The following is a 20,636-nucleotide window of genomic DNA, read 5'->3' on the forward strand; positions in this document are numbered from 1 at the left end:
TGGAACTGGTCTATCCAAACCAGCAGATCAAGAATTGCATTCAACATCACACAATCAAACATCCTATGAATGTCTCTTTGGAAACCTCCATCCTTTCCTTTTTGTCCTTTCCTCCTGGATCCACTCCTAAAGAAAAACCTGTTTGAATGTTTTTGCCAGCCTATTGGTCCTTAAGATCTTTCCATTCATTTTCATCTTACATGCAACCCTTCTGAATGATTTCAAACAATCTGTCTCCCCTTCCTTGTGCATTCTAAGGTTGCAATCCTACGTTGCCTGTGAGTTATGTTGTGGGCAGGGCCGGATTTAGGTTTGATGAGGCCCTAAGCTACTGAAGGCAATGGGCCCCTTTATATGTCCAGCTGTCCTCTGTCAACAACAAATTACCACTGGTTTTTGGGTTGAATATATGCTATAAGGTAATTCATGGACCTAATAGGCGTCTAAAGCCATTTGAACACAACAAAATATTACATCATAGGAGCCTACACAACATAAAACACTGTTGCTGTATGTAGGTTTAATTTATTTGTTTTTTATCTTATATTTTGGAAAAGTGCATCCAGGTTTTTTTTCCTTAAAATTTTTTTGGGACCCCTTATAGAGTTCAAAAGCACATCAAAGTGCAAGTAGATAAATAGGTACCGTTCCGGCGGGAAGGTAAATGGCGTTTCCGTGCGCTGCTCTGGTTTGCCACTTGACCTGGAAGCTCCCTCGGCCAATAAAGCAAGATGAGCGCCGCAACCCCAGAGTCGGTCACGACTGGACCTAATGGTCAGGGGTCCCTTTACCTTTACCTTAAGTGGGGCCTTAAGCTATAGCGTGTTTAAAGGTAAAAGGTAAAGGGACCCCTAACCATTAGGTCCAGTTGTGGCCGACTCTGGGGTTGCGGCGCTCATCTCACTTTATTGGCTGAGGGAGCCGGCCGTACAGCTTCCGGGTCATGTGGCCAGCATGACTAAGCTGCTTCTGGCAAACCAGAGAAATGCATGGAAACACCGTTTACCTTCCCGCCAGAGCGGTACCTATTTATCTACTTGCACTTTGATGTGCTTTCGAACTGCTAGGTGGGCAGGAGCTGGGACTGAACAACGGGAGCTCACCCCGTCACGGGGATTCGAACCTCCGACCTTCTGATCAGCAAGTCCTAGGCTCTGTGGTTTAACCCACAGCGCCACCTGCGTCCCTCTAGCTTGTTTAGCTTATATGTAAATACGGCACTGGTTGTGGGCATCGGTCTATCTCGAGAGTAATCCCCACAGAACTCAGATAAAGTAAATTAATGCTGCAGAGCTGTTGGCTGCTAGCTGCTTATTTCAAACCAGTATGCCAACTTCCCTGATTCGGATTCTGCAGCTCTCTCTCCATCCTCTCACTTCACTTTTCCATTTGGACTCTTACCCCATTCACCTGCTTCGCTCCATCTTCCAGCTCGCCTCCTCTAGGCCTGCTGGTTCTACCACTAGCCATATTGAGTTAGCCTCCTCTCTAGTCAAATATGCCTGGCTGCGCTCCACCTCTATTACCTCCTGCAACTTCTGCTCCTCACGGGTCATGCTCAGCAACACAGTGCTCTCTCGGACCATGGGGATGTCCTGCCACAGGGACGTCGAGGATGAGACGGACAGGCGTTGCAGGTAGGAGTCCTGAGGGGAGATGTTTTTTCTTCGTAACCTTGGGGAGTCTGCGGATTTATACTCCAAATCTTCGCTCAAGGAATCTGCTCTCTTTTGACTCTGAATGGCTTTGTTCAGCGCAACATCGCTGTATTCCTGGTAGAGCAACTTCGCTGTGAAGAAAAACCACCAAGTCTTAACAATTCTGACTCAACGCACCAGAGCTATTATGCGGGTGGTGGGGTGGTTGTGGTGGGGTTAGGGCACACTGAGGAGAGGAAGGGACAAGGTTTAATTTGTCAGTGTGAAGCAGTAAACACACTGCATTTTAAATTCGAAACAGCCTGAAGTTAAACAACTTACATTCAAATGTTGTTGCATAAGCATAGAAAAAATAAACATTGAAATGAAATGACCGGTTAGAAACTGACATATACAGTCGTACCTTGGTTCTCAAACAGAATGCATTCCAGGAGTTCATTTGACTTCCGGAACTGTTCGAAAACCAAGACACACCTTCTGATTGGCTGCAGGAGCGTCCTACAGCCAATCGGAAGCCACGGAAGCCACGGAGGACGTTCGGCTTCTGAAAATCATTCGGAATCATTCACTTCCGGTTTTCGATCGTTCAGGAGCCAAAACATATGAGTTCCAAAGCGTTCAGCAACCAAGATACGACTGTAGTAGGAAGATTCTGAAAAGGATAAGGCTATTTCTGCTGTTATTGGCCTTGGACCAGCAAGAATATACTTCCATTTATACATGAAAAATGATGGTGTTTAATTTTTATAACATTGGAAATGTTAAAGGTAAATGTTAAAGGAAAGGTAAATGTTAAAGGAAATGTTAAAGGTGACCCCTGACCATTAGGTCCAGTGGTGACTGACTCTGGGGTTGCGGTGCTCATCTCACTTTACTGGCCGAGGGAGCCGGCATACAACTTGTGGGTCATGTGGCCAGCATGACTAAGCCACTTCTGGCAAACCAGAGCAGCGCACGGAAACACCGTTTACCTTCCCACTGGAGTGGTACCTATTTATCTACTTGCATTTTGACGTGCTTTCGAACTGCTAGGTTGGCAGGAGCTGGGACCGAGCAATGGGAGCTCACCCCGTCACGGGGATTCGAACCGCCGACCTTCTGATTGGCAAGTCCTAGGCTCTGTGGTTTAACCCACAGCACCACCCGTGTCCCCATTGTTACCTGATACTTAAAAATAAGTACCAAGCTTGTCAATAGAACAGGTGTATTTGCAGCTTTACTTCATTTCTAAGCAAATGGGAAGAATTCTTTCCTGCATCTTTCCCCCACTCCTCACAACTCTGTTAATTTTAGAGCTACAGGCTAGTGATGCAAGGAGGGAACAATTTCTGTCCTATCTCTGTTTGTCGCAAACAGCACGGTTTCCATTCATTTGAAGGCTGGCTTCTGCCAAAACCTAAGTTATTTGCATCTCCATCCTTGTGGAGTAAAAACACAACAACAGCTCAGACCACTTATATTTCTTTGTGTGGTTTCCATTCCTGACCTTGTAAGTAAAGGTAAAGGTACCCCTGCCCGTACGGGCCAGTCTTGACAGACTCTGGGGTTGTGCGCCCATCTCACTTAAGAGGCCAGGGGCCAGCGCTGTCCAGAGACACTTCCGGGTCACATGGCCAGTGTGACATCGCTGCTCTGGCGAGCCAGAGCTGCACATGGAAACGCCGTTTACCTTCCCGCTGGTAAGCGGTCCCTATTTATCTACTTGCACTTTGAGGTGCTTTCGAACTGCTAGGTTGGCAGGCGCTGGGACCGAGCAGCAGGAGTGCACCCCGCCGCAGGGATTCGAACCACCAACCTTTCGATCAGCAAGTCCTAGGCGCTGAGGCTTTAACCCACAGCGCCACCTGTGTCCCCTGACCTTGTAAAGGTAAAGGTAAAGGTACCCCTGCCCGTACGGGCCAGTCTTGCCAGACTCTGGGGTTGTGCGCCCATCTCACTCAAGAGGCCAGGGGCCAGCGCTGTCCGAAGACACTTCCGGGTCACGTGGCCAGCGTGACATCGCTGCTCTGGCGAGCCAGAGCTGCACACGGAAACGCCGTTTACCTTCCCGCTGGTAAGCGGTCCCTATTTATCTACTTGCACCCGGGGGTGCTTTCGAACTGCTAGGTTGGCAGGCGCTGGGACCGAGCAGCGGGAGCGCACCCCGCCGTGGGGATTCGAACCGCCGACCTTTCGATCGGCAAGCCCTAGGCGCTGAGGCTTTAACCCACAGCGCCACCCGCGTCCCATGTAAATGTCCCCTGACCTTGTACACACATGCAAATTGTGTCCATTTTTTCTCCTATTTCTGTTTCTGACAGAATTCTCTGGCATTCCTACATCAGACTTTTTTAAAACCTGAAAGCTAAAATTCTGGGAAGGGGCCTGAAATTTCCATTTGCTGGTCATATGGACCCATATGGACCCTTTCACCACGGCTGACAAAACAGATAATTTCTAGTACACCTGGGGCTTTTCTATAAGCAACAGATATATTATTAACATTTCACTGGACGACACTGGGGCAAAGTAGGCATAATGAGGGCAGCCACATTTGTTGTTTACACAACTTCCCAATTCATGTATAAAGTGGGATCTGGTAACTAGACTTTAGCAACGAAAGGGGCAGTTGGATAAGGGAATAAAGTGTGCCCCAGCCCCACCTTTCCCCCCTGAAGACTGCTGCAGTGATGTGTTTTATTTTTCTGAAATATTTTTTCCTGTGCAGAATAGGCTGGTATTTAGTTTGTGTTTGAATATTTTTTGATGCCCTAGACCTAGAGAGAGGTCTAATTTAGCCTTTTTATTTTACTTGTATTTAGTAAGCAAAGCTAAAACTTTTGAAATTGCCAGGCTTGCTGAATCTGCAGTTAGCATCCAATTCATTGTTACTAATGAGTTTATGGATTTATTTTATTTTTTTTAAATAAATCCATCCCGCATCAGCACTTTTCTCTCAGGCCAACCCAGCTCTGAGAACAAAAATAAGGAGATAAATTAAGTAAGATGCTAGGGTTATTTCTATATCTACTCCCATTTTCTGCAAAAAGAAGAAAAAGCAGGGATAATAACACTCTTCTTTAGGCTTACGTTTGATATCCCCTTTCAGGCTATGCTGCTGCCGCTGAGATACTTTAGGATCTCTTTACCATCTCTCTTTCGTTGAAAATAATATTGAAGCATCCAGAAACCTGAACGTGGGCTCCATTCTAGAATAGGAAGACGTTCCAGAACAGGGACCTATGACTGCTCTTCCTCCAAAATATAAATGGCTGGTCTAAGTACACTTTTGTAAAAGCACACATAATTTAATGTGTACGTAGCCACATCCAAACCATGTTTGGAGGGGGTAGAATGAAATAGTGGGGAAGAGGAACTGAAGGGAGCATGGAATGACAGCAGGGAGTTTGGTCAGCTTAGAGTGGGGGGTAGATGGGATTAGCTGGATGTGAATGGGTTTAGGATTGAGATTACTAGTTCTAATCACATTCACATCAGACACAACTTTTATGTTTTCATTGTTCCTCAGTTAAATACTCTGTCTGTTGTTAACTCTGGGAAAATTTAAATGAACCCCACATTTAGAGGCTTGAACCAAGCAGAGGGCCTTCTCGGTGGTGGCGCCCGCCCTGTGGAACGCCCCCCCCTCATCAGATGTCAAGGAAATAAACAACTATCTGACTTTGAGAAGACATCTGAAGGCAGCCCTGTTTAGGGAAGTTTTTAATGTGTGACATTTTAAGGTATTTTTAATATTTGTTGGAAGCCACCCAGAGTGACTGGGGAAACCCAACCAGATGGGCGGGGTACAAATAAATAATAATAATAATAATAATAATAATAATAATAATAATAATAGTAATAGTAGTAGTAATAATAATAATAATAATAATAATAATAATAATAATAATAATTATTTTAATAATCTGTTGGGAGCTGCCCAGAGTGGCTGTGGAAACCCAGCTAGATGAGGCGGGGTATAAATAATAAATTTATTATTATTATTATTATTATTATTATTATTATTATTATTATTGCTATTATTCTGCACCTACAGAGTGTTTTTTAGCACGCGGAGAATTTCATTAGGCAGGAAGTACTTACATGAGTTGATTAATTTGGAGCGCCGCCGTTTGATGGTTTCTGCTGTCTCTAGTAGTTTCTTCTCTCTTTCAGGGAATGGAAAACATCAAGATGTGAATAGTATACAAATATGAGGAAAATCAATAAGGCCTACAAAGAGGATAGTATAACCTGAGCGTTCGATCTCATCAGTTACAGCTAGCATTTTAAGCGCTGGGTTCATAGCCTACATTGCCTACTCTCGCTGAGGAAAATGGCAAGGCAGAAACCACGATAAAGCTTCTTCTTGGAAGTTTGTTCTTCCAAGGAGCATTTGGCAGATTTCTTCAGGTTAATTTAGTGTTAAGTTGTGGGTGAACATATCAGACGACACAGCGATTCTTCAAGCAGCTCTTCTTTATTCAGATGCCAGAACAGAACTGAACTGAGGAGCTCAGTCAGCCTGCTCATATAGAGCTCCAAAACAACGTAACTGTTGCAACTTTCTAAAACTATCCAATCACTGAACGTCACTTTCGATCCTTCATTTGCATAAAGGTAAAGGTAAAGGTACCCCTGCCCATACGGGCCAGTCATGTCCGACTCTAGGGTTGTGCGCCCATCTCACTTAAGAGGCCTGGGGCCAGCGCTGTCCGGAGACACTTCCGGGTCACGTGGCCAGCATGACGAAGCTGCTCTGGTGAGCCAGCACCAGCGCAGGACATGGAAACGCCGTTTACCTTCCTGCTATAAAGCGGTACCTATTTATCTACTTGCACTTAGGGGTGCTTTCGAACTGCTAGGTGGGCAGGAGCTGGGACCAAAAGACGGGAGCTCATCCCGCCGCGAGGATTCTAACCGGCAACCATGCAATCAGCAAGCCCTAGGCACTGAGGTTTTACCCACAGCGCCACCCGCGTCCCTTCACTTGAATACAAACTATCCAATCACTGAACGTCACTTTCAATCCTTCATTTGCACAACTATCTACAGTATCCCCCTGCTGGCCCAGGGTGAGAACTTCAGTACATAACATTTATCTTTACAACAACTCTGTGAGGCAAGTTAGACATGCCACAGCCCCACATCCGGCCTTAATCTTAATCTGGCCTCTGTGGCAGTTTATCTCCTGGGGTAAAATCCTAAAAAAAAAGCTCAATAACTTTGGTTGGCCCTCACACATGTTAATTTCATCAAATCTGGCCCTCTTTGGAAAACGTTTGGGCACCCCTGCCCTATACAGAAGGGGGAGCTTTCCACAGCTCACATTGGATTGACCTGGAAATAAGGTGAGCTTTTAAAATTGGGTAATTGGCTGGGAAATAGGTCAGGCTATCTGAATTCAACCACTTAACGCCCTGCCCCACCCAGCCCCAAAGCCGTCCTTTGCAGCAGCAGTGAATTCATGGAGGCTATCAAAACTGCAATATCCTCACTGCAAATTATGGTTCCACATCTGCAGCCCAAGGGGGATAAAGAGCCTGCAGAACCTCAAAACACTTCCTGAAGCCCCCCACAAACAATGTAGTTCAGAGATGCTGTCTATCGCCCTGATCAGTTCAATAGGTTGGCAGCCTGCTGGGGCTTCCCTAAGTTGCTCGCACTTCAGGTCCTTTGCACAGCTTTTGTAGGGTCTCCTCAAACTGTGCAAAGCTGTTGTTCTTGAGGGTGGATTTTAATTTGAGCTGGGGAACTTGGGGTTCTTGGGAGGTTCCCCTCTTCTTTGAGGTGAGCATCAATGAGCTCCTGAATCCCATATCCATGCTCAGCAAGCTTTTCCAACATCTCTTATGTTTTATTTACAAACCTCTTGAGAAGTTGAGCATAAACACTGGGCTGGAATGAACCATGTGGGCCGAAGCTTTTTTGCATACCTGAACTGGGGGTGAAGGCAATTAAGTATTTCAGGGGGGCTTAATTTATTTGTCCAAGGCAGGTCATCCCATCAGCTTCATAGCCAAGGAAGGATTGAACCTGCATTTCACTCATTGGAAACCCAACATTGTAACTGCTGATATACCACACTGGTTCTTAGTTCCTGTGACATAGCGTGAGAAGTACATTAAACATTCAGAAAGCACTAGAAGGAATTTAATTCCACTGCCACAAGAGGCTGTCCAGTGGCTCAGTACAAAAAATGCTTATGGGGAGAGACTCACCCAAATTTCACTCTGTCGAAATGGTTTGATTTTTCTCTGTGTGCAGGGGCTTCCTCCTTCGACGAGATAAGAGATGCTATAAACTCTGAAAATGGAAGACATAGTGGGGTTGTCTTATTCCATAAAAATTAAGTGCTGCAGTGCTTGTAATTCAGTCATAACTTCTCAGCTGCAAAAATGGAAATGCAGCTCACTGCAGCAGGTGGAGAGAAGGACTATACAGTGATACCTTGGTTTACAAACTGAATCCGTTCCAGAAGTCCGTTCTTAAACCAAAGCGTTCTTAAACCAAGGCGTGCTTTCCCATAGCAGCGGGGGACTCAATTTACAAATGGAACACACTCAACAGGAAGCAAAACATGTTCTGCTTCCAAGGCAAAGTTCACAAACCAAAACACCTGCTTCTGGGTTTGCAGCGTTGTTAATCCAAGTTGTTCATAAACTAAGCTGTTCTTAAACCAAGGTACCACTGCAGGAAAGAGCCAATGGGAGGACAACATGTCTCGGTGCACAGAGATACATGGTGTGTCTGTTCCCTTTCAGTGGTCAGTCCCCCACAGGGGGGAAGGCAACATGTTTTGCTCTCAATACAACTGTCTTGATGTGTGATCCTGCACTGCAGAGGGTTGGACTAGATGAACCTTGGGTGTCCCTCCCAACCCTACATTTCTGTTTCCAGCCCAACCCCTAAATTGAGAAACTAGCATTCACTCATTGGGGAGGTGTCTGCTCAGTGACACCACAGGTGTGGTAGCCTTCCTCCTGTTCCATTTGCTCCTAATTTCACGGGAGGCACAGATTTTGCCGAGTCTTGCAGTCCATGACAGACATTGTAAATTGCACCGTAGTGGAACTGGGACCTATAGTTATTCCCACACCACTAAGATGGTGCACAAAATATCTCCCCATGTGCTTCAGGTGGCTTTCGTGGTTCCAAACCACTAACAAGGGCTTCCCAGTTCATTACCTCAAACGCTATCTGCTATCTGCACGCCATCATTTTAGTTTCTGACCATACTTGCATTCTTTTTCATGCTTTTCTTGATACAGTGGTACCTCGGTTCTCGAACACCTCTGTAGTTGAATGTTTTGGAACTCGAATGCCGAAAACCCGGAAGTAAGTGCCTCAGTTTTCGACCGCGCCTCAGAACTTGAACAGGAAACGCGGCTTCCGTTTTGAGTTTTCCATTTTGAGTCTTTTGGAACTTGAACGGACTTCTGGAACGGATTATGTTTGAAAACCGAGGTACCAATATATTTATCTGAAGTCCAGTTCCCAGCATTAAGCACACAAGATGACCCTGCTGGATTATATCAGGTCCATCTCCTTTTCCAACTATGTCTAGCCAGATCCTTCCAGAAGCCCAAAAGCAGAGCATGCGGACAACAGAGCCTCTCTCTGTTCCAGTTTTATGATATTGATCACTCTATCCTCTGCGAATCTGCCAAAGGCAGTGACCATCAGCACTGCTATACAGTGCACTAAAGGCCCGTCCATGGTTTCAAAAGAGAAATCTAAAGACAGATATATCAATGGTCAGTAGCCATGGTAACTAAATGGAACCTCCATGTTCAAAGATCGTATACCTCAGATTTTCAGGTGCTTGGGACATAGTGAGAAAGTCTGTTGCTTACATGCTCTGCAGAAATCTAGCTGGCAACTGTTGTGAACAGGATGCTTGAATAGACGGATATTTGGTCTAGTCCAGCAGGACTCATTTTATGTTCTTTTAAAGTTGGGAGCTGGCTTTCAGATAAAGGGTAAAGGGACTCCTGACCATTAGGTCCAGTCGTGGCCGACTCTGGGGTTGCGGCGCTCATCTCATTTTATTGGCCAAGGGAGCCGGTGTACAGCTTCTGGGTCATGTGGCCAGCATGACTAAGCCGCTTCTGGCGAACCAGAGCAGCGCACGGAAACGCCGTTTACCTTCCTGCCGGAGCGATACCTATTTATCTACTTCCACTTTGATGTGCTTTTGAACTGCTAGGTTGGCAGGAGCAGGGACCAAGCAACGGGAGCTCACCCCGTCACAGGGATTCGAACCGCCGACCTTCTGATTGGCAAGTCCTAGGCTCTGTGGTTTAACCCACAGCGCCACCTGCGTCAGATAGACTGATGTTAGTCTATAACAGGTCTGCTCTCCTTCCCTGGGGGGCGGTGTTGCAGACCGGCACCTGGCACCTGGGACCCCCCCAGTGACCCGGCTGGAGGGCGGAGGCATGCCACCCACGCCAAGGGTACTCCCGGCCATGTCACACCCCCAGCTGTCCAATCGGCACAGCTGGGGGCGTGGCCGGGGTGGGGGCAACCTCCTTTCACTTTTCTTGTCATTTTGGTAAGGAACAGGGATCAAAAGTCACTCACCTAATTCATTGTCCGTTGGTATTGAGATCTTTCTCAAACCTTGCCGATGCCAATCCTTGCTTTTAGCCCGGTGCTTGCTTAGCACTTCCTGTTTCTTGGAACTGGATGTTGGTTCTTTTGCGTCTACACTTTTATTTGGACAACTAGTACATTTCTCTAAGGGTAGGTGCCTGGCTCCGCCTTCCTTTCTGGGAAGCAAAGGTGGGGCTGTGCCCTCTGCATCTCTCTTAGCATCTCCTCTCTGGGACTGCTGCCACCACTGCGGCCCTTGACAGGCAGCCTGTTCTCTGCATGGGTGTCTGATAGTTGGTGGAGATGGAGGGCCTCGCTGGAAAAAGTGTATTGGGTTGGTGAAAGCTATAAGTGAAGGCTGCATTGGACTTCTGGCTTCTGCAGACATTTTCTGACTCCTTACTGGGGGATGGAGGCTGTATTTATTTGATGATATCCCATCGCACATATCCATAGTATCAGGAATGCTGCAGGAGGAGTCTTCCACTGGCCCACTGTTTCCCGTAATGCCAACATCTGAGTGTATCTCCAATAGACTGGATGCTTCGTGTATATTCCTGCCCTTCTGGCCTTGTGAAGCACCTGCCCCTTCTGAATTGGCCAACTGTACAACAGGGAGTTCTTCAACTCTGCTGTCTATGTTTGGAGCTTGGGCAAGCTTTTCGGCTTCAGCAGCATAGGATATGGTCTGAGAGATGCAGTCGGCAACAAACACACAACCACCCTCATCTATATAGTTAATAGGTAGAGTAGACTCTGGTGCTTCGACTGGTTGTTGGGCAAACTGATCACCATCAGGAGCTGGAGGCATGTTGGAGCTGGAAGCTGCATGTGGAAGCTGAAGGTCCCTGTTAAGAGCAAAGGCTGTGGGGTTGGAGTTAAACTCAGGAGCTACAGATTCCCTGGTTTGGCTAGAGTTTGCGAGTTGAATGGGCTGATCGGCACTGAGGGCAGGAAACACTGAATCAGAAAGGAGTGGATGTGGCATACGTTGGTTGGAATTGCATTCCGTCGCTGGGGGCTGATTAAATAGTTCATTGTCAGGTGTCGGGACTGAAGACTGTGGCGCCTTAACGGCAGTGGACTTTGGGGCTAAAAACTGGCAATCGTGACTGGGAGAGGGCAGTCGTTCTAGGAGCTGACTGGGTGCAAGAGCACGAGTGAGGGGCTGAGCAAGGGTGTCTTCATTAGGTGCAGGGCTTAAAAACTGAGCAGACTCACTGTAGTCTGACACAGTTGGCATGAGCTGGTTTAAGTGGCTGGAAGCAGGCTCTGGAGAAATGGCCTGATCCGAGGCAGGTGTTGGGGTCAAAGGCTTTGTTGGCTGAGCCACATCTGGGGTTTCCGTGTTGCCACATGCTGTTCCATCCTCTTCAAGAACTAATGAACATGGTGACTCACTGATTAAAGTTTGTTGTTCCATGCAAAGTGTATCTGCTCCTGCTTCCTTTTCTGGAATCTCAAGGCTGCTCATTGGGGTTTCCAAATAACTTATGGTAGTGTCTTGTGCCTGGAATGATTCTGGATCAGGGCTGAATTCTACACTCGGTCTGTCTGCGTTGGACAGACTCTCCCCTGATGGTATACTTTGAAGGATCTCAGAAGAAGTACCCTGAGCAACTTCATATAAGTCTTTACCAGATATGTCATTTTTGCTGGAAGCCCAGACGTCTGCATCACTGCTCCGTACTTCTCCACAGTCCATTCTGTTCAGCTGCCATGGCTTAAGCAGATTCTGGTTTTCTGGCTCTTGTGTAGATTCTGATTCTTTACATGGAACAACAGTCCCATCTCTGGCTCCCTTGCCAGCACCTTCCTCCAGAGAATCTGCCTCTGTTGAGGTCCCCAGTGATGAGGCAGTGATTTGGGTTTCACCATCAACAGGGTGATCCACAGGCTGAGAATCATACAGATAAATCTGTGAATCAGGAGCTACTATTAAATCTCTACAGGATGGTGGTCTTCCTTCACCACCAAGACTCACAACACTTGTCTCTTCACCACCATATTCGCTGTCCTCTCTTTCAATAGCTCTTCCATCTTCCTCAGGGGGTTGCTCACTGCCTTGGCTATTATGGCCAACTTGGTGAAAGACGCCAGAAGATTCCAGTTGTCTAGAATCATGGCATGTTGGAGCCTGTGTCCTTGGGCTCTCACACACTGGGATACCTTCAGATATCGACATAGCTCTTGCCTTTGCTATTTGTGGATTACCAGAGTCCTGCGTCCAGACTGACTTTGGACTGTGATTTGGAGATAAGAGCTCCTTGAAAGTGAAATTAGATGCTTCGCCCTCAACCAAAGAACAGTTCTTGTTTAAATCAGGAAGATCCACGTTCATTTGCAGTGCATTTAAACCTAGTGGGGCAGTTATCTCTCTCTCTACCCCTTGCTTTGATGCTTGCCTTATCTGCACACAACAGTCTTGTTGTTCCTGACCTTTGTGTCCCAATTCTAGATTATTCTGCTCTGTTTCCACTTTTTTCTCCATTCCCTTCCATTCCAGGCATTCCTCATTTAGTTCAGTGTCTACCAACTCTGGTGGGTCCAATTCTGCAGGCCCTGCCTCCAATGATTTTGATACCTGAGATGATTCTGCTTCATCACAATCAGTAGCATGCTTTGTTTTAACCGTCTCCGTTAGTGAACGAGTCTTGCTTCCCCCTATACCATCTTCCTCCTCAAGATGGAGGACAGTGCAAATAAATGAATTTTGTCCTGATTCTTCCACTTCCTCTCCTATATCTGAATTATTGTCTTCTCTATTGGAGTCTGGCAGAGACAAAATTTCATTAGGCTTTGGTTGTTGCACATCGAAATGTATTTTCCCAACCTTAGAAAATTCAAAACTTGGCTGGAAAAGTGCAGAAGATTTCACACCCTCTCTTTGTCCCTTTAACTCTCTTACTTTCCCTTCTTCATTCACTATGGAGGTATCTGGGTGCATCTGACCAGCTCCTTCGGTCTTAGAGGACATCTTCTCATCAATCTCCGATGTGACTTCCATATTTGGCCTATGGCTCTTGTCTAGTTCATATTGAGACTCTAGTTCCGATGAGTGATTTTCATCTGATCTGCCTTTGGAAGCTTCAGCATTCTGGTGATGCTCTGAAACATCATGACTCACTGGGGGATAGTCATAGGCTGATTCCTCACTAGCTGAAAAAGTGCCTGTTGAATGTGTTTCCTCACACAGTGTCTGAGAAAATGCATCACGAGGGTTCAGAGCTTGGGGAAATCCAAGAACAAGGGTTTCACCTTTTATCTCTCCCACCGCGACCTCACTGGGAATACTTGAGATCTGTTCAAGAGTTGCTGTACTGAAAAGGGAAGATTCATGATCACTTAAGGAATGAGCAGCTTCAAGTTCTAACTGACGGGGATCCAAAGGGGCCTCCTTGCTATCCTCCAAAGTGACTTCTTGTATATTGAGAAGATTTTCTTGCTGGGAAAATCCTCCCCAGTCCTCTGGATCTCTCTGGCCTCTTCCTAGTCCCATGGATGTCTCTCTTTCCACAGGGCTAGGGAATCTGCCCCATATCTGTTCTTCCATGACAAAGAGAAGTGGCAGGGCTTGAGAAAAAGAGTTCTTTTTATCCTCTGCTGTCACTGCTGTCACCCTCTCTTCAGAAACATCGCTCCTGGTGAAAAATTCTGTGACGTCATGGTGCCTTCTGGCTGGTGCAGGATTAGAAGGTTCATTGAATTTGTGGGTTGCTGAGGGGAAAGGATCTTCCCCCTTGATTTTTTCAGACTCCATCAGTGGCACATCCTGAAAATCAGAGGAAGAAGAAGAATTACTATAAGGCTATGGCTGACCAGGAAATGTTACATTTAAAAGCATTCAACCACACACGTAATCAACAGGAAGAAGAAGAAGAAGAAGAAGAAGAAGAAGAAGAAGAAGAAGAAGAAGAAGAAGAAGAAGAAGAAGAAGAGGAGGAGGAGGAGGAGGAGGAGGAGGAGGAGGAGGGGAAAGGTGGGCAGACAACTTGCATTCAGGTGTGTAAAAAGAAAAGAAAAGAAAGAGAGCAAAGAATGTGGACTCCAACTACCTGAGGCTCAAACTACCTATTATGCAGAGTTCAATGATTCTTTCCTTGACATATTTTTCTCCCCAGCCAAAACAAGCTGCAAGTCTGAACAGAAGAAGGGTGAACTCCTTTCTCTCTGGTAACTTCCCAGCTTAGAATCATCATTCCAAACTTTAAAAAAACGCATTTGGAATAATGATTCTAACTTCGTTTTACACCCATGGAAGGAAAGATACAGAGAGGCTAAGGAGATTGCCTATCTCAACCCCTTCAATGGCAATCTTGAGTTGGAGAGGAAGGTCTGTCTCTGCACATCTTTTCTCCAGTCAGGATGCTTTGGCTTAAAAGCGATAAGGATGAAAGAATCAAGGAACTCTTTCAGGATCAGGTACTTGCTCTGCAGTCTCAGGTTTCTTGTTTGAATTTTTTTAAAAACATACATGAGCATTTATTGAAATCTCAGAAGCCAGAAGGATGGCTGAATTACAGTTTTTTAGTAGTTGGGGTGGTGCTTCCACGAGCCTTGCATAACTCTTTGTCCTTCCCCCAAACTAGATAAATTATGTAAATTCACACAACTTGCATTATTCAGAAGGGTCATTCCACATCAAATCAACGCAAAAAACAAGGGTTTCACCACCTAACGTCTCGGATTTTGATGAAACTTGGTGTACACCCTTCCCTTATGGTTGAAAGAAACCTCCTTAATTTTCGCCCTTCTATCTCAAACAGTTTTAATTTTATAGCACTTCAAAGTTTCGTGAAATCTGTGTTTCTGTCCCTCTTGAGATCCTCGGCTTTGTGTGCATTTTCCCCCCCTCCATAACCAATGATCAGATCTCTTTGAAATTTTACACAGAGATCAATAACATGATGAGTATTTCAGGGAAAAAATACACCAGCACACAAAAGATTTTATAAATGCCTTAAAAAATGTAGAAATGTAGCTTTTTTGGTGGAAAAACTAGGTTTAGAAAACCTAATTTTTCAGTGTTAGGGCACAATGCAATCAGAAGTTTTTGATGGTGAAAATTTTGCAAAGACATGCTCTTTCTCAACAAAGAATAAAATTTATGGGTCTCTTATGGGACGCAGGTGGCGCTGTGGGTTAAACCACAGAGCCTAGGACTTGCTGATCAGAAGGTTGGCGGTTTGAATCCCCGAGACGGGGTGAGCTCCCATTGCTCAGTCCCAGCTCCTGCCCACCTAGCAGTTCAAAAGCACGTCAAAGTGCAAGTAGATAAATAGGTACCACTCTGGCGGGAAGGTAACGGCGTTTCCGTGCGCTGCTCTGGTTCGCCAGAAGTGGCTTAGTCATGCTGGCCACATGACCCAGAAGCTGTCTGCGGACAAACGCTGGCTCCCTCGGCCAATAAAGTGAGATGAGTGCTGCAACCCCAGAGTCGGTCATGACTGGACCTAATGGTCAGGAGTCCCTTTACCTTTACCTATAACAACACCAACAACAAGGTAACAAGAAACAGCCACAACTTGGACGACTCTAAAAGAGGACTAGACAAACTAATGGAGAAGAAGGCTACATCTGTCAGATGCCAGTTGCTGGAAACCAGGTCCTGGTTACTGGCTTCCAGTGGGCATCTGGTTGGCTAGTGTAGAAAGAGGATGCTAGACTAGCATGGCTCTTATGATTTTAGGAAATGACCAGACATTGAAAACCCCCAAGAGGCATTCCTAAGGAAAGGAGAGAACTGCGACACTAATTACTGATTCTCAGGAATTCAGCACTACTCCAGAAATGGAGGCCAGATCCACATTCCTCATGCAAAACCAACTTCATTTGAAAAGACCGACAGACACACGAGGAGGCAAAACTTGTAAAATGTCCAAGTTTGCCTTAGCTTCTCTGTTGAATATACTGTTATGTGACTCTACTCCAAGCAGTGACAGGTTCCAGGAAGCACAGTGCTTCGCCATGTTTGGTTTCCTTCAGAAAGAGGTCAGTTGAGGTTTATGATGCATAGTAACATCTGTCTACAAATAAAGAGGTTGAGCATAGGTGGAAGCAGAGTTTAAGCACTCCAAGACACCAGGTTCTACTGCTTCACATCAGATCTCTAGGCAGAAGCAACCAGCAACTCAAAAATGCTGTTAGCTTACAAAATGCAAACTTAGCTCTCTATGGCCTCATCCACACTTCCGCATGTCTAGAAAGCTTGGGTCTTGCCTCTCGACCCACTGCTTTCACAGAGAAAACCCATTCTTTAGTGCTAAATCACAGCAAACGTCAATTCAGATAAAACCTAGCAGGACCAGATAAGCCCTGTCTCTCATTCAAAAACTGTAGTGCATGGTTCATTTCACACAGATTATGTCATCCTTATGGCAAGGTGGGTTGGGGGACAAAGGCACGCCTCCCCTCCTTTCAGGTATTTCCTAACCATTCGGAAGATTTAAGGAGAATTGTCTAGCAGATCCCATGGAAACACACAACAGGAAAACTCTGACATCACTTTGAGATACTTTATGGGAAATGATTCATAAATGGAGTAGAACAAATAAATATCACTGGATATTAATACTCCATCAGGTCCAAAACACTGGCCCAATATTGCCTCACAATGGCCCACTGGGATCGTTGTTTTCATAGAAAACAGATAGTAAACGTAACCATTTTTGCACTGGCAAACCCAGCTTTGCTCTAGGTGAAGTTGTTGCCGCTGCTGCTGAGTCAAGCTAGAGTTCTGCAGAAAGGAAGTGTAAGCCTTTGATTTAATACTGGAGTATTAGGTCATAGCTGAGATTAAATAAAAAGCAGCATAGATGCCAGTCAGTATGACCTCCTAAGGCAGAGGTCAGCAAACTTTTACAGCAGGGGTGCGGTCCACTGTCCCACAGACTTTGTGGCGGGCCGGACGTTATTTTGAAAAAAAATATATGAACGAATTCCTATGCCCCACAAAAACCCAGAGATGCATTTTAAATAAAAGCACACATTCTACTCATGTAAAAACACCAGGCAGGCCCCACAAATAACCCAGAGATGCATTTTAAATAAAAGGACACATTCTACTCATGTAAAAATATGCTGATTCCCAGATCGTCCGCGGACCGGATTTAGAAGGCAATTGGGCCAGATCCGGCCCCCGGGCCTTAGTTTGCCTACCCATGTCCTAAGGGTTGGGAGCTGCACTTTACTAACACCCATTTTATACATGTTTAAAGTCTCACTGGTAATAACAAAACGGTGGGGGTTCTAAAGCCCTAGGAAATTTTACATACAATGTTTCTGTTTATTTCAATTCTTTAAAAAATACTCTTCATTAATTTTGCACACAGTTTAGAGAACAATAAAACACAATAGGGAATCAATGGGAAATTACCATGTTATAGTTCACACTTTTCCCTTTAAGCTGTGGCTGGCTCCCCCACTTTCCTGTCAACTGTAATTCAGAAGGGAAAAAATGAGGTTTATCAGCTGGAGGAAGATGATGTCTGAGAATGACTCTGCAAGGATTACTCCTGCAGCCTCTTGCAACACAGGCAGCTGTACGGGCATGGTGATGTGGCTCAAGAGGGGAGATAAATGGGGCTGATGGCAGAGCCCAGGCTTATTTTCACTGGAAGGGGGAGCACAAGGCTGAATCTAACCCCCCCACCACTCTGAGATTTTACTACTCTTCCTTTCTGTTTGCTTGTGTGCTCAGCTTCATCCGAGGCATTATAAAAATGCTTCACTGTGACTGGAAATTCTGGTGGAGTGCAAGAGCTTTACAAAGCTGAACTGTTAGTTTAAAGCAGTTACAGATAGGTAGCCGTGTTGGTCTGCCATAGTCAAAACAAAAAAAATTCCTTCCAGTAGCACCTTAAAGACCAACTAAGTCAGTTCTTGGGATGAGCTTTCGTGTGCATGCACACTTCTTCAGATACCAGTTTAAAGCAGAGTTCTTTTTGCGTGACCAGGCGGAGACCTCCCCTCCGACCCCAGGCGACCCCCAGGAGGAATAATGACTCATGACAACATGTTATGGGATTAAAATTGGCCACAATTTTGTCAAACTTTCAGATGTAGGGAGACCTTGGTTAGGCATTGGGCGTTTATCCCTCCCAGCCCCCGTCCGGGGATCTGGGGGACAACAGGGGAGAGCAATGACAACCTAATGGCATATGGCCAGTGACTCCCTTCCACACAACCCCTTTAATGGGAAACCCTGGTATCACCACTGCAGGGGGGGCATGGGTCACCATTTAGGGAAGATAGACTAAAGGATTCTGTCCAAGGCCTGAAACCACCAAAGTTGTGACATTTTTGCTACGGGGAAGGCAAAACCTGCCAATGCAGGGAAATTCCTTCCCGGTCCCTCAACAGCAACCATCAATGACCACAGTAGTGCCCGCATATCTGTAAAGAACCTGCAAAAGGAAGGTGTAAACTGAGGGAGGACAGGGTGGGAAAAGCTCTGAAGCCGATTGAGGACGCCCAGGTAAGTTCCACCCTCTCTTGTGTGTGCAGGGCGGTCCTAACCCTACCTGGTCAACTCCCCTGGCAACACCTCCCCAGCTGGGATTGGCTAACTGTCTGAGGTTAGGTGGGAAGTCCAGGTATCCAGCTCAGGAAGGTGAAGCCAGTCTGAACTGCAGGGGATCATATAGGATCAGGGGGCTGTGCATGACCCCGCAAAAAGCACCCCCCCATTTGAGGTGGGGAGCGGTCATTACAAACAACAGCTTCTTTGCTGCTTAATTAACAAAAACCAGAGGTGCTTTACAAACTTGTAAACAAAATCCTCTAGCCTGTAAAACTTACCAAGATGAATTTTCTGAGGGTTTTTCTAGACGATTCATAAATGAGTGTTTATTTTTCCTTAAATACTTTTATTAATGTAAAATCAAAGGTGCAAGCAGGAAGGAACATAACCCAACATTTTTATGCTGTTTAATTTCTTATATGTCAAATTCAGATATACAAAACTCTCTTCCCCCACCAAATTGTGAAATTTGACTTTAATTTTTAAAATATTGCTGTATCTCCTCTCTGTTTGGAAAAGACAACCTCTATCCTGCTCCTATGTTTTGTAACTTTGATTATGTACTTCCCTCTTGGCTTGTACTTTTGATTTAACATTAGGTGGGCATTTATGAATTCCTTTTTCAGTTATTGTACACGACACCCTCACAAGCCCCAGTCCAGCACCAGTAGCACAATATTCTGCCCCATGGAATGACCTTTTTTTTATGGAGCTGTTTCCATAAATTACCTTCCATTTGCTGGGCACTGTGGAAACAGGAAGAAGTTTTAGACTTACAGGCACTACTATGCAATTTCAAGTCATGGACTCAGAATAAACCTCTTGGCCCCTTCTCCTGTCACATTAGCCTTGAGGTTTTTCCCCAAGGATGCCTAGAATATGTAAAAGTTTCAGAAAAGGAGAAACCGCTGAGTCTGGCTTAGCCCACCGGTTCTCCAGTGGCTGGGGTTGGGATTTCTGTGTGTGGCTATATCCCTGCTCCATCATCTCCGTCTCTCTCATTACACTCCTCCTGTGGAGCCTTGTGCAAAGCTAAAGGACTGAGACCATAGTCCTCTTCTGTCCCATGCATGACACAGAGAAGGGCAAGTGAAGCAATGCTTTCACTTCACCCTAGACTTCCTGGAAAGGAAGAAACGGCATCACCACCTCCTTTCTCAGGCACCCTGTGCAAAGTGGTCTTTGCTGGCTTGCTGTGCGCCTCCTCTTTCTCACAGGGAAAGAGGAAGAGTGGGCAGCAAATTGAAATTGAATGACAAGCCCTTGGAATGGTGTTTATTGTGGGTGCATTCTACCACGTGTGTTAGTGGTGGGTTTATTCTTCTTTATTAGGACTCATCCACACTGGAGTTGAATGTCTTAGTGTGGACACAGTCTTAGTTATTCTGTCATGGTTTCCTAATGCTACCACATCACTGCTGTCCAGGGAGACTATAGCACAACCACAGTGGGACCAAATACAACTCCGAACATTCGTGGTATGAAGTGTTACAGGATTTCAGCAGGATGTTGGAGGATTTGCAGCGCTTGGTATCACTGCCTGGCTATTCCAGCAATTGAATCTGTGTTGGATCCCGGAATTAGAAAGGGGGCTCAGGAATAGAGCCTACCCTCTCAAACTCCTAACAATGTACTGCACAAATTAACAGTTAGGGTAATGTCAGGAAAACAGAATAATCTTAGTCCCAAGAAGGGGAGATTGTGTGCATACACATCCGACACTAGAATTACAGGGAGAAGGATTCTGGCCTAGGAGTCATCCCAGGACGCTTGCTTTTCAATTGCAAGAAATTATTCTTAACGAGTTAGTAAAGGTAAAGGGACCCCTGACCATTAGGTCCAGTCGTGACCGACTCTGGGGTTGCGGCGCTCATCTGGCT

At 45.7% G+C, this 20,636-nt stretch overlaps 1 protein-coding gene across 2 annotated transcripts in view; it reads right to left on the bottom strand.

The window, feature by feature from the left end:
* Nucleotides 1-20,636, bottom strand: part of ARHGEF5 (Rho guanine nucleotide exchange factor 5) — a 65,786-nt gene that overhangs the window by 16,582 nt on the left and 28,568 nt on the right. For both annotated transcript variants that reach the window (XM_081911690.1, XM_081911689.1), the window contains exons 2-5: nt 10,224-14,007; nt 7,859-7,943; nt 5,742-5,806; nt 1,527-1,789 (exon numbers count right to left, since the gene is read on the bottom strand). In XM_081911690.1, the coding sequence (XP_081767816.1) occupies nt 1,527-1,789; nt 5,742-5,806; nt 7,859-7,943; nt 10,224-13,995 (4,185 nt within the window). In that variant the 5' untranslated portion in view covers nt 13,996-14,007. The remainder of the gene's footprint in view (nt 1-1,526; nt 1,790-5,741; nt 5,807-7,858; nt 7,944-10,223; nt 14,008-20,636) is intronic.

This window comes from Podarcis melisellensis, assembly GCF_964234715.1.
Source record: "Podarcis melisellensis genome assembly, chromosome: 5".
Lineage (NCBI taxonomy): Eukaryota > Metazoa > Chordata > Lepidosauria > Squamata > Lacertidae > Podarcis > Podarcis melisellensis.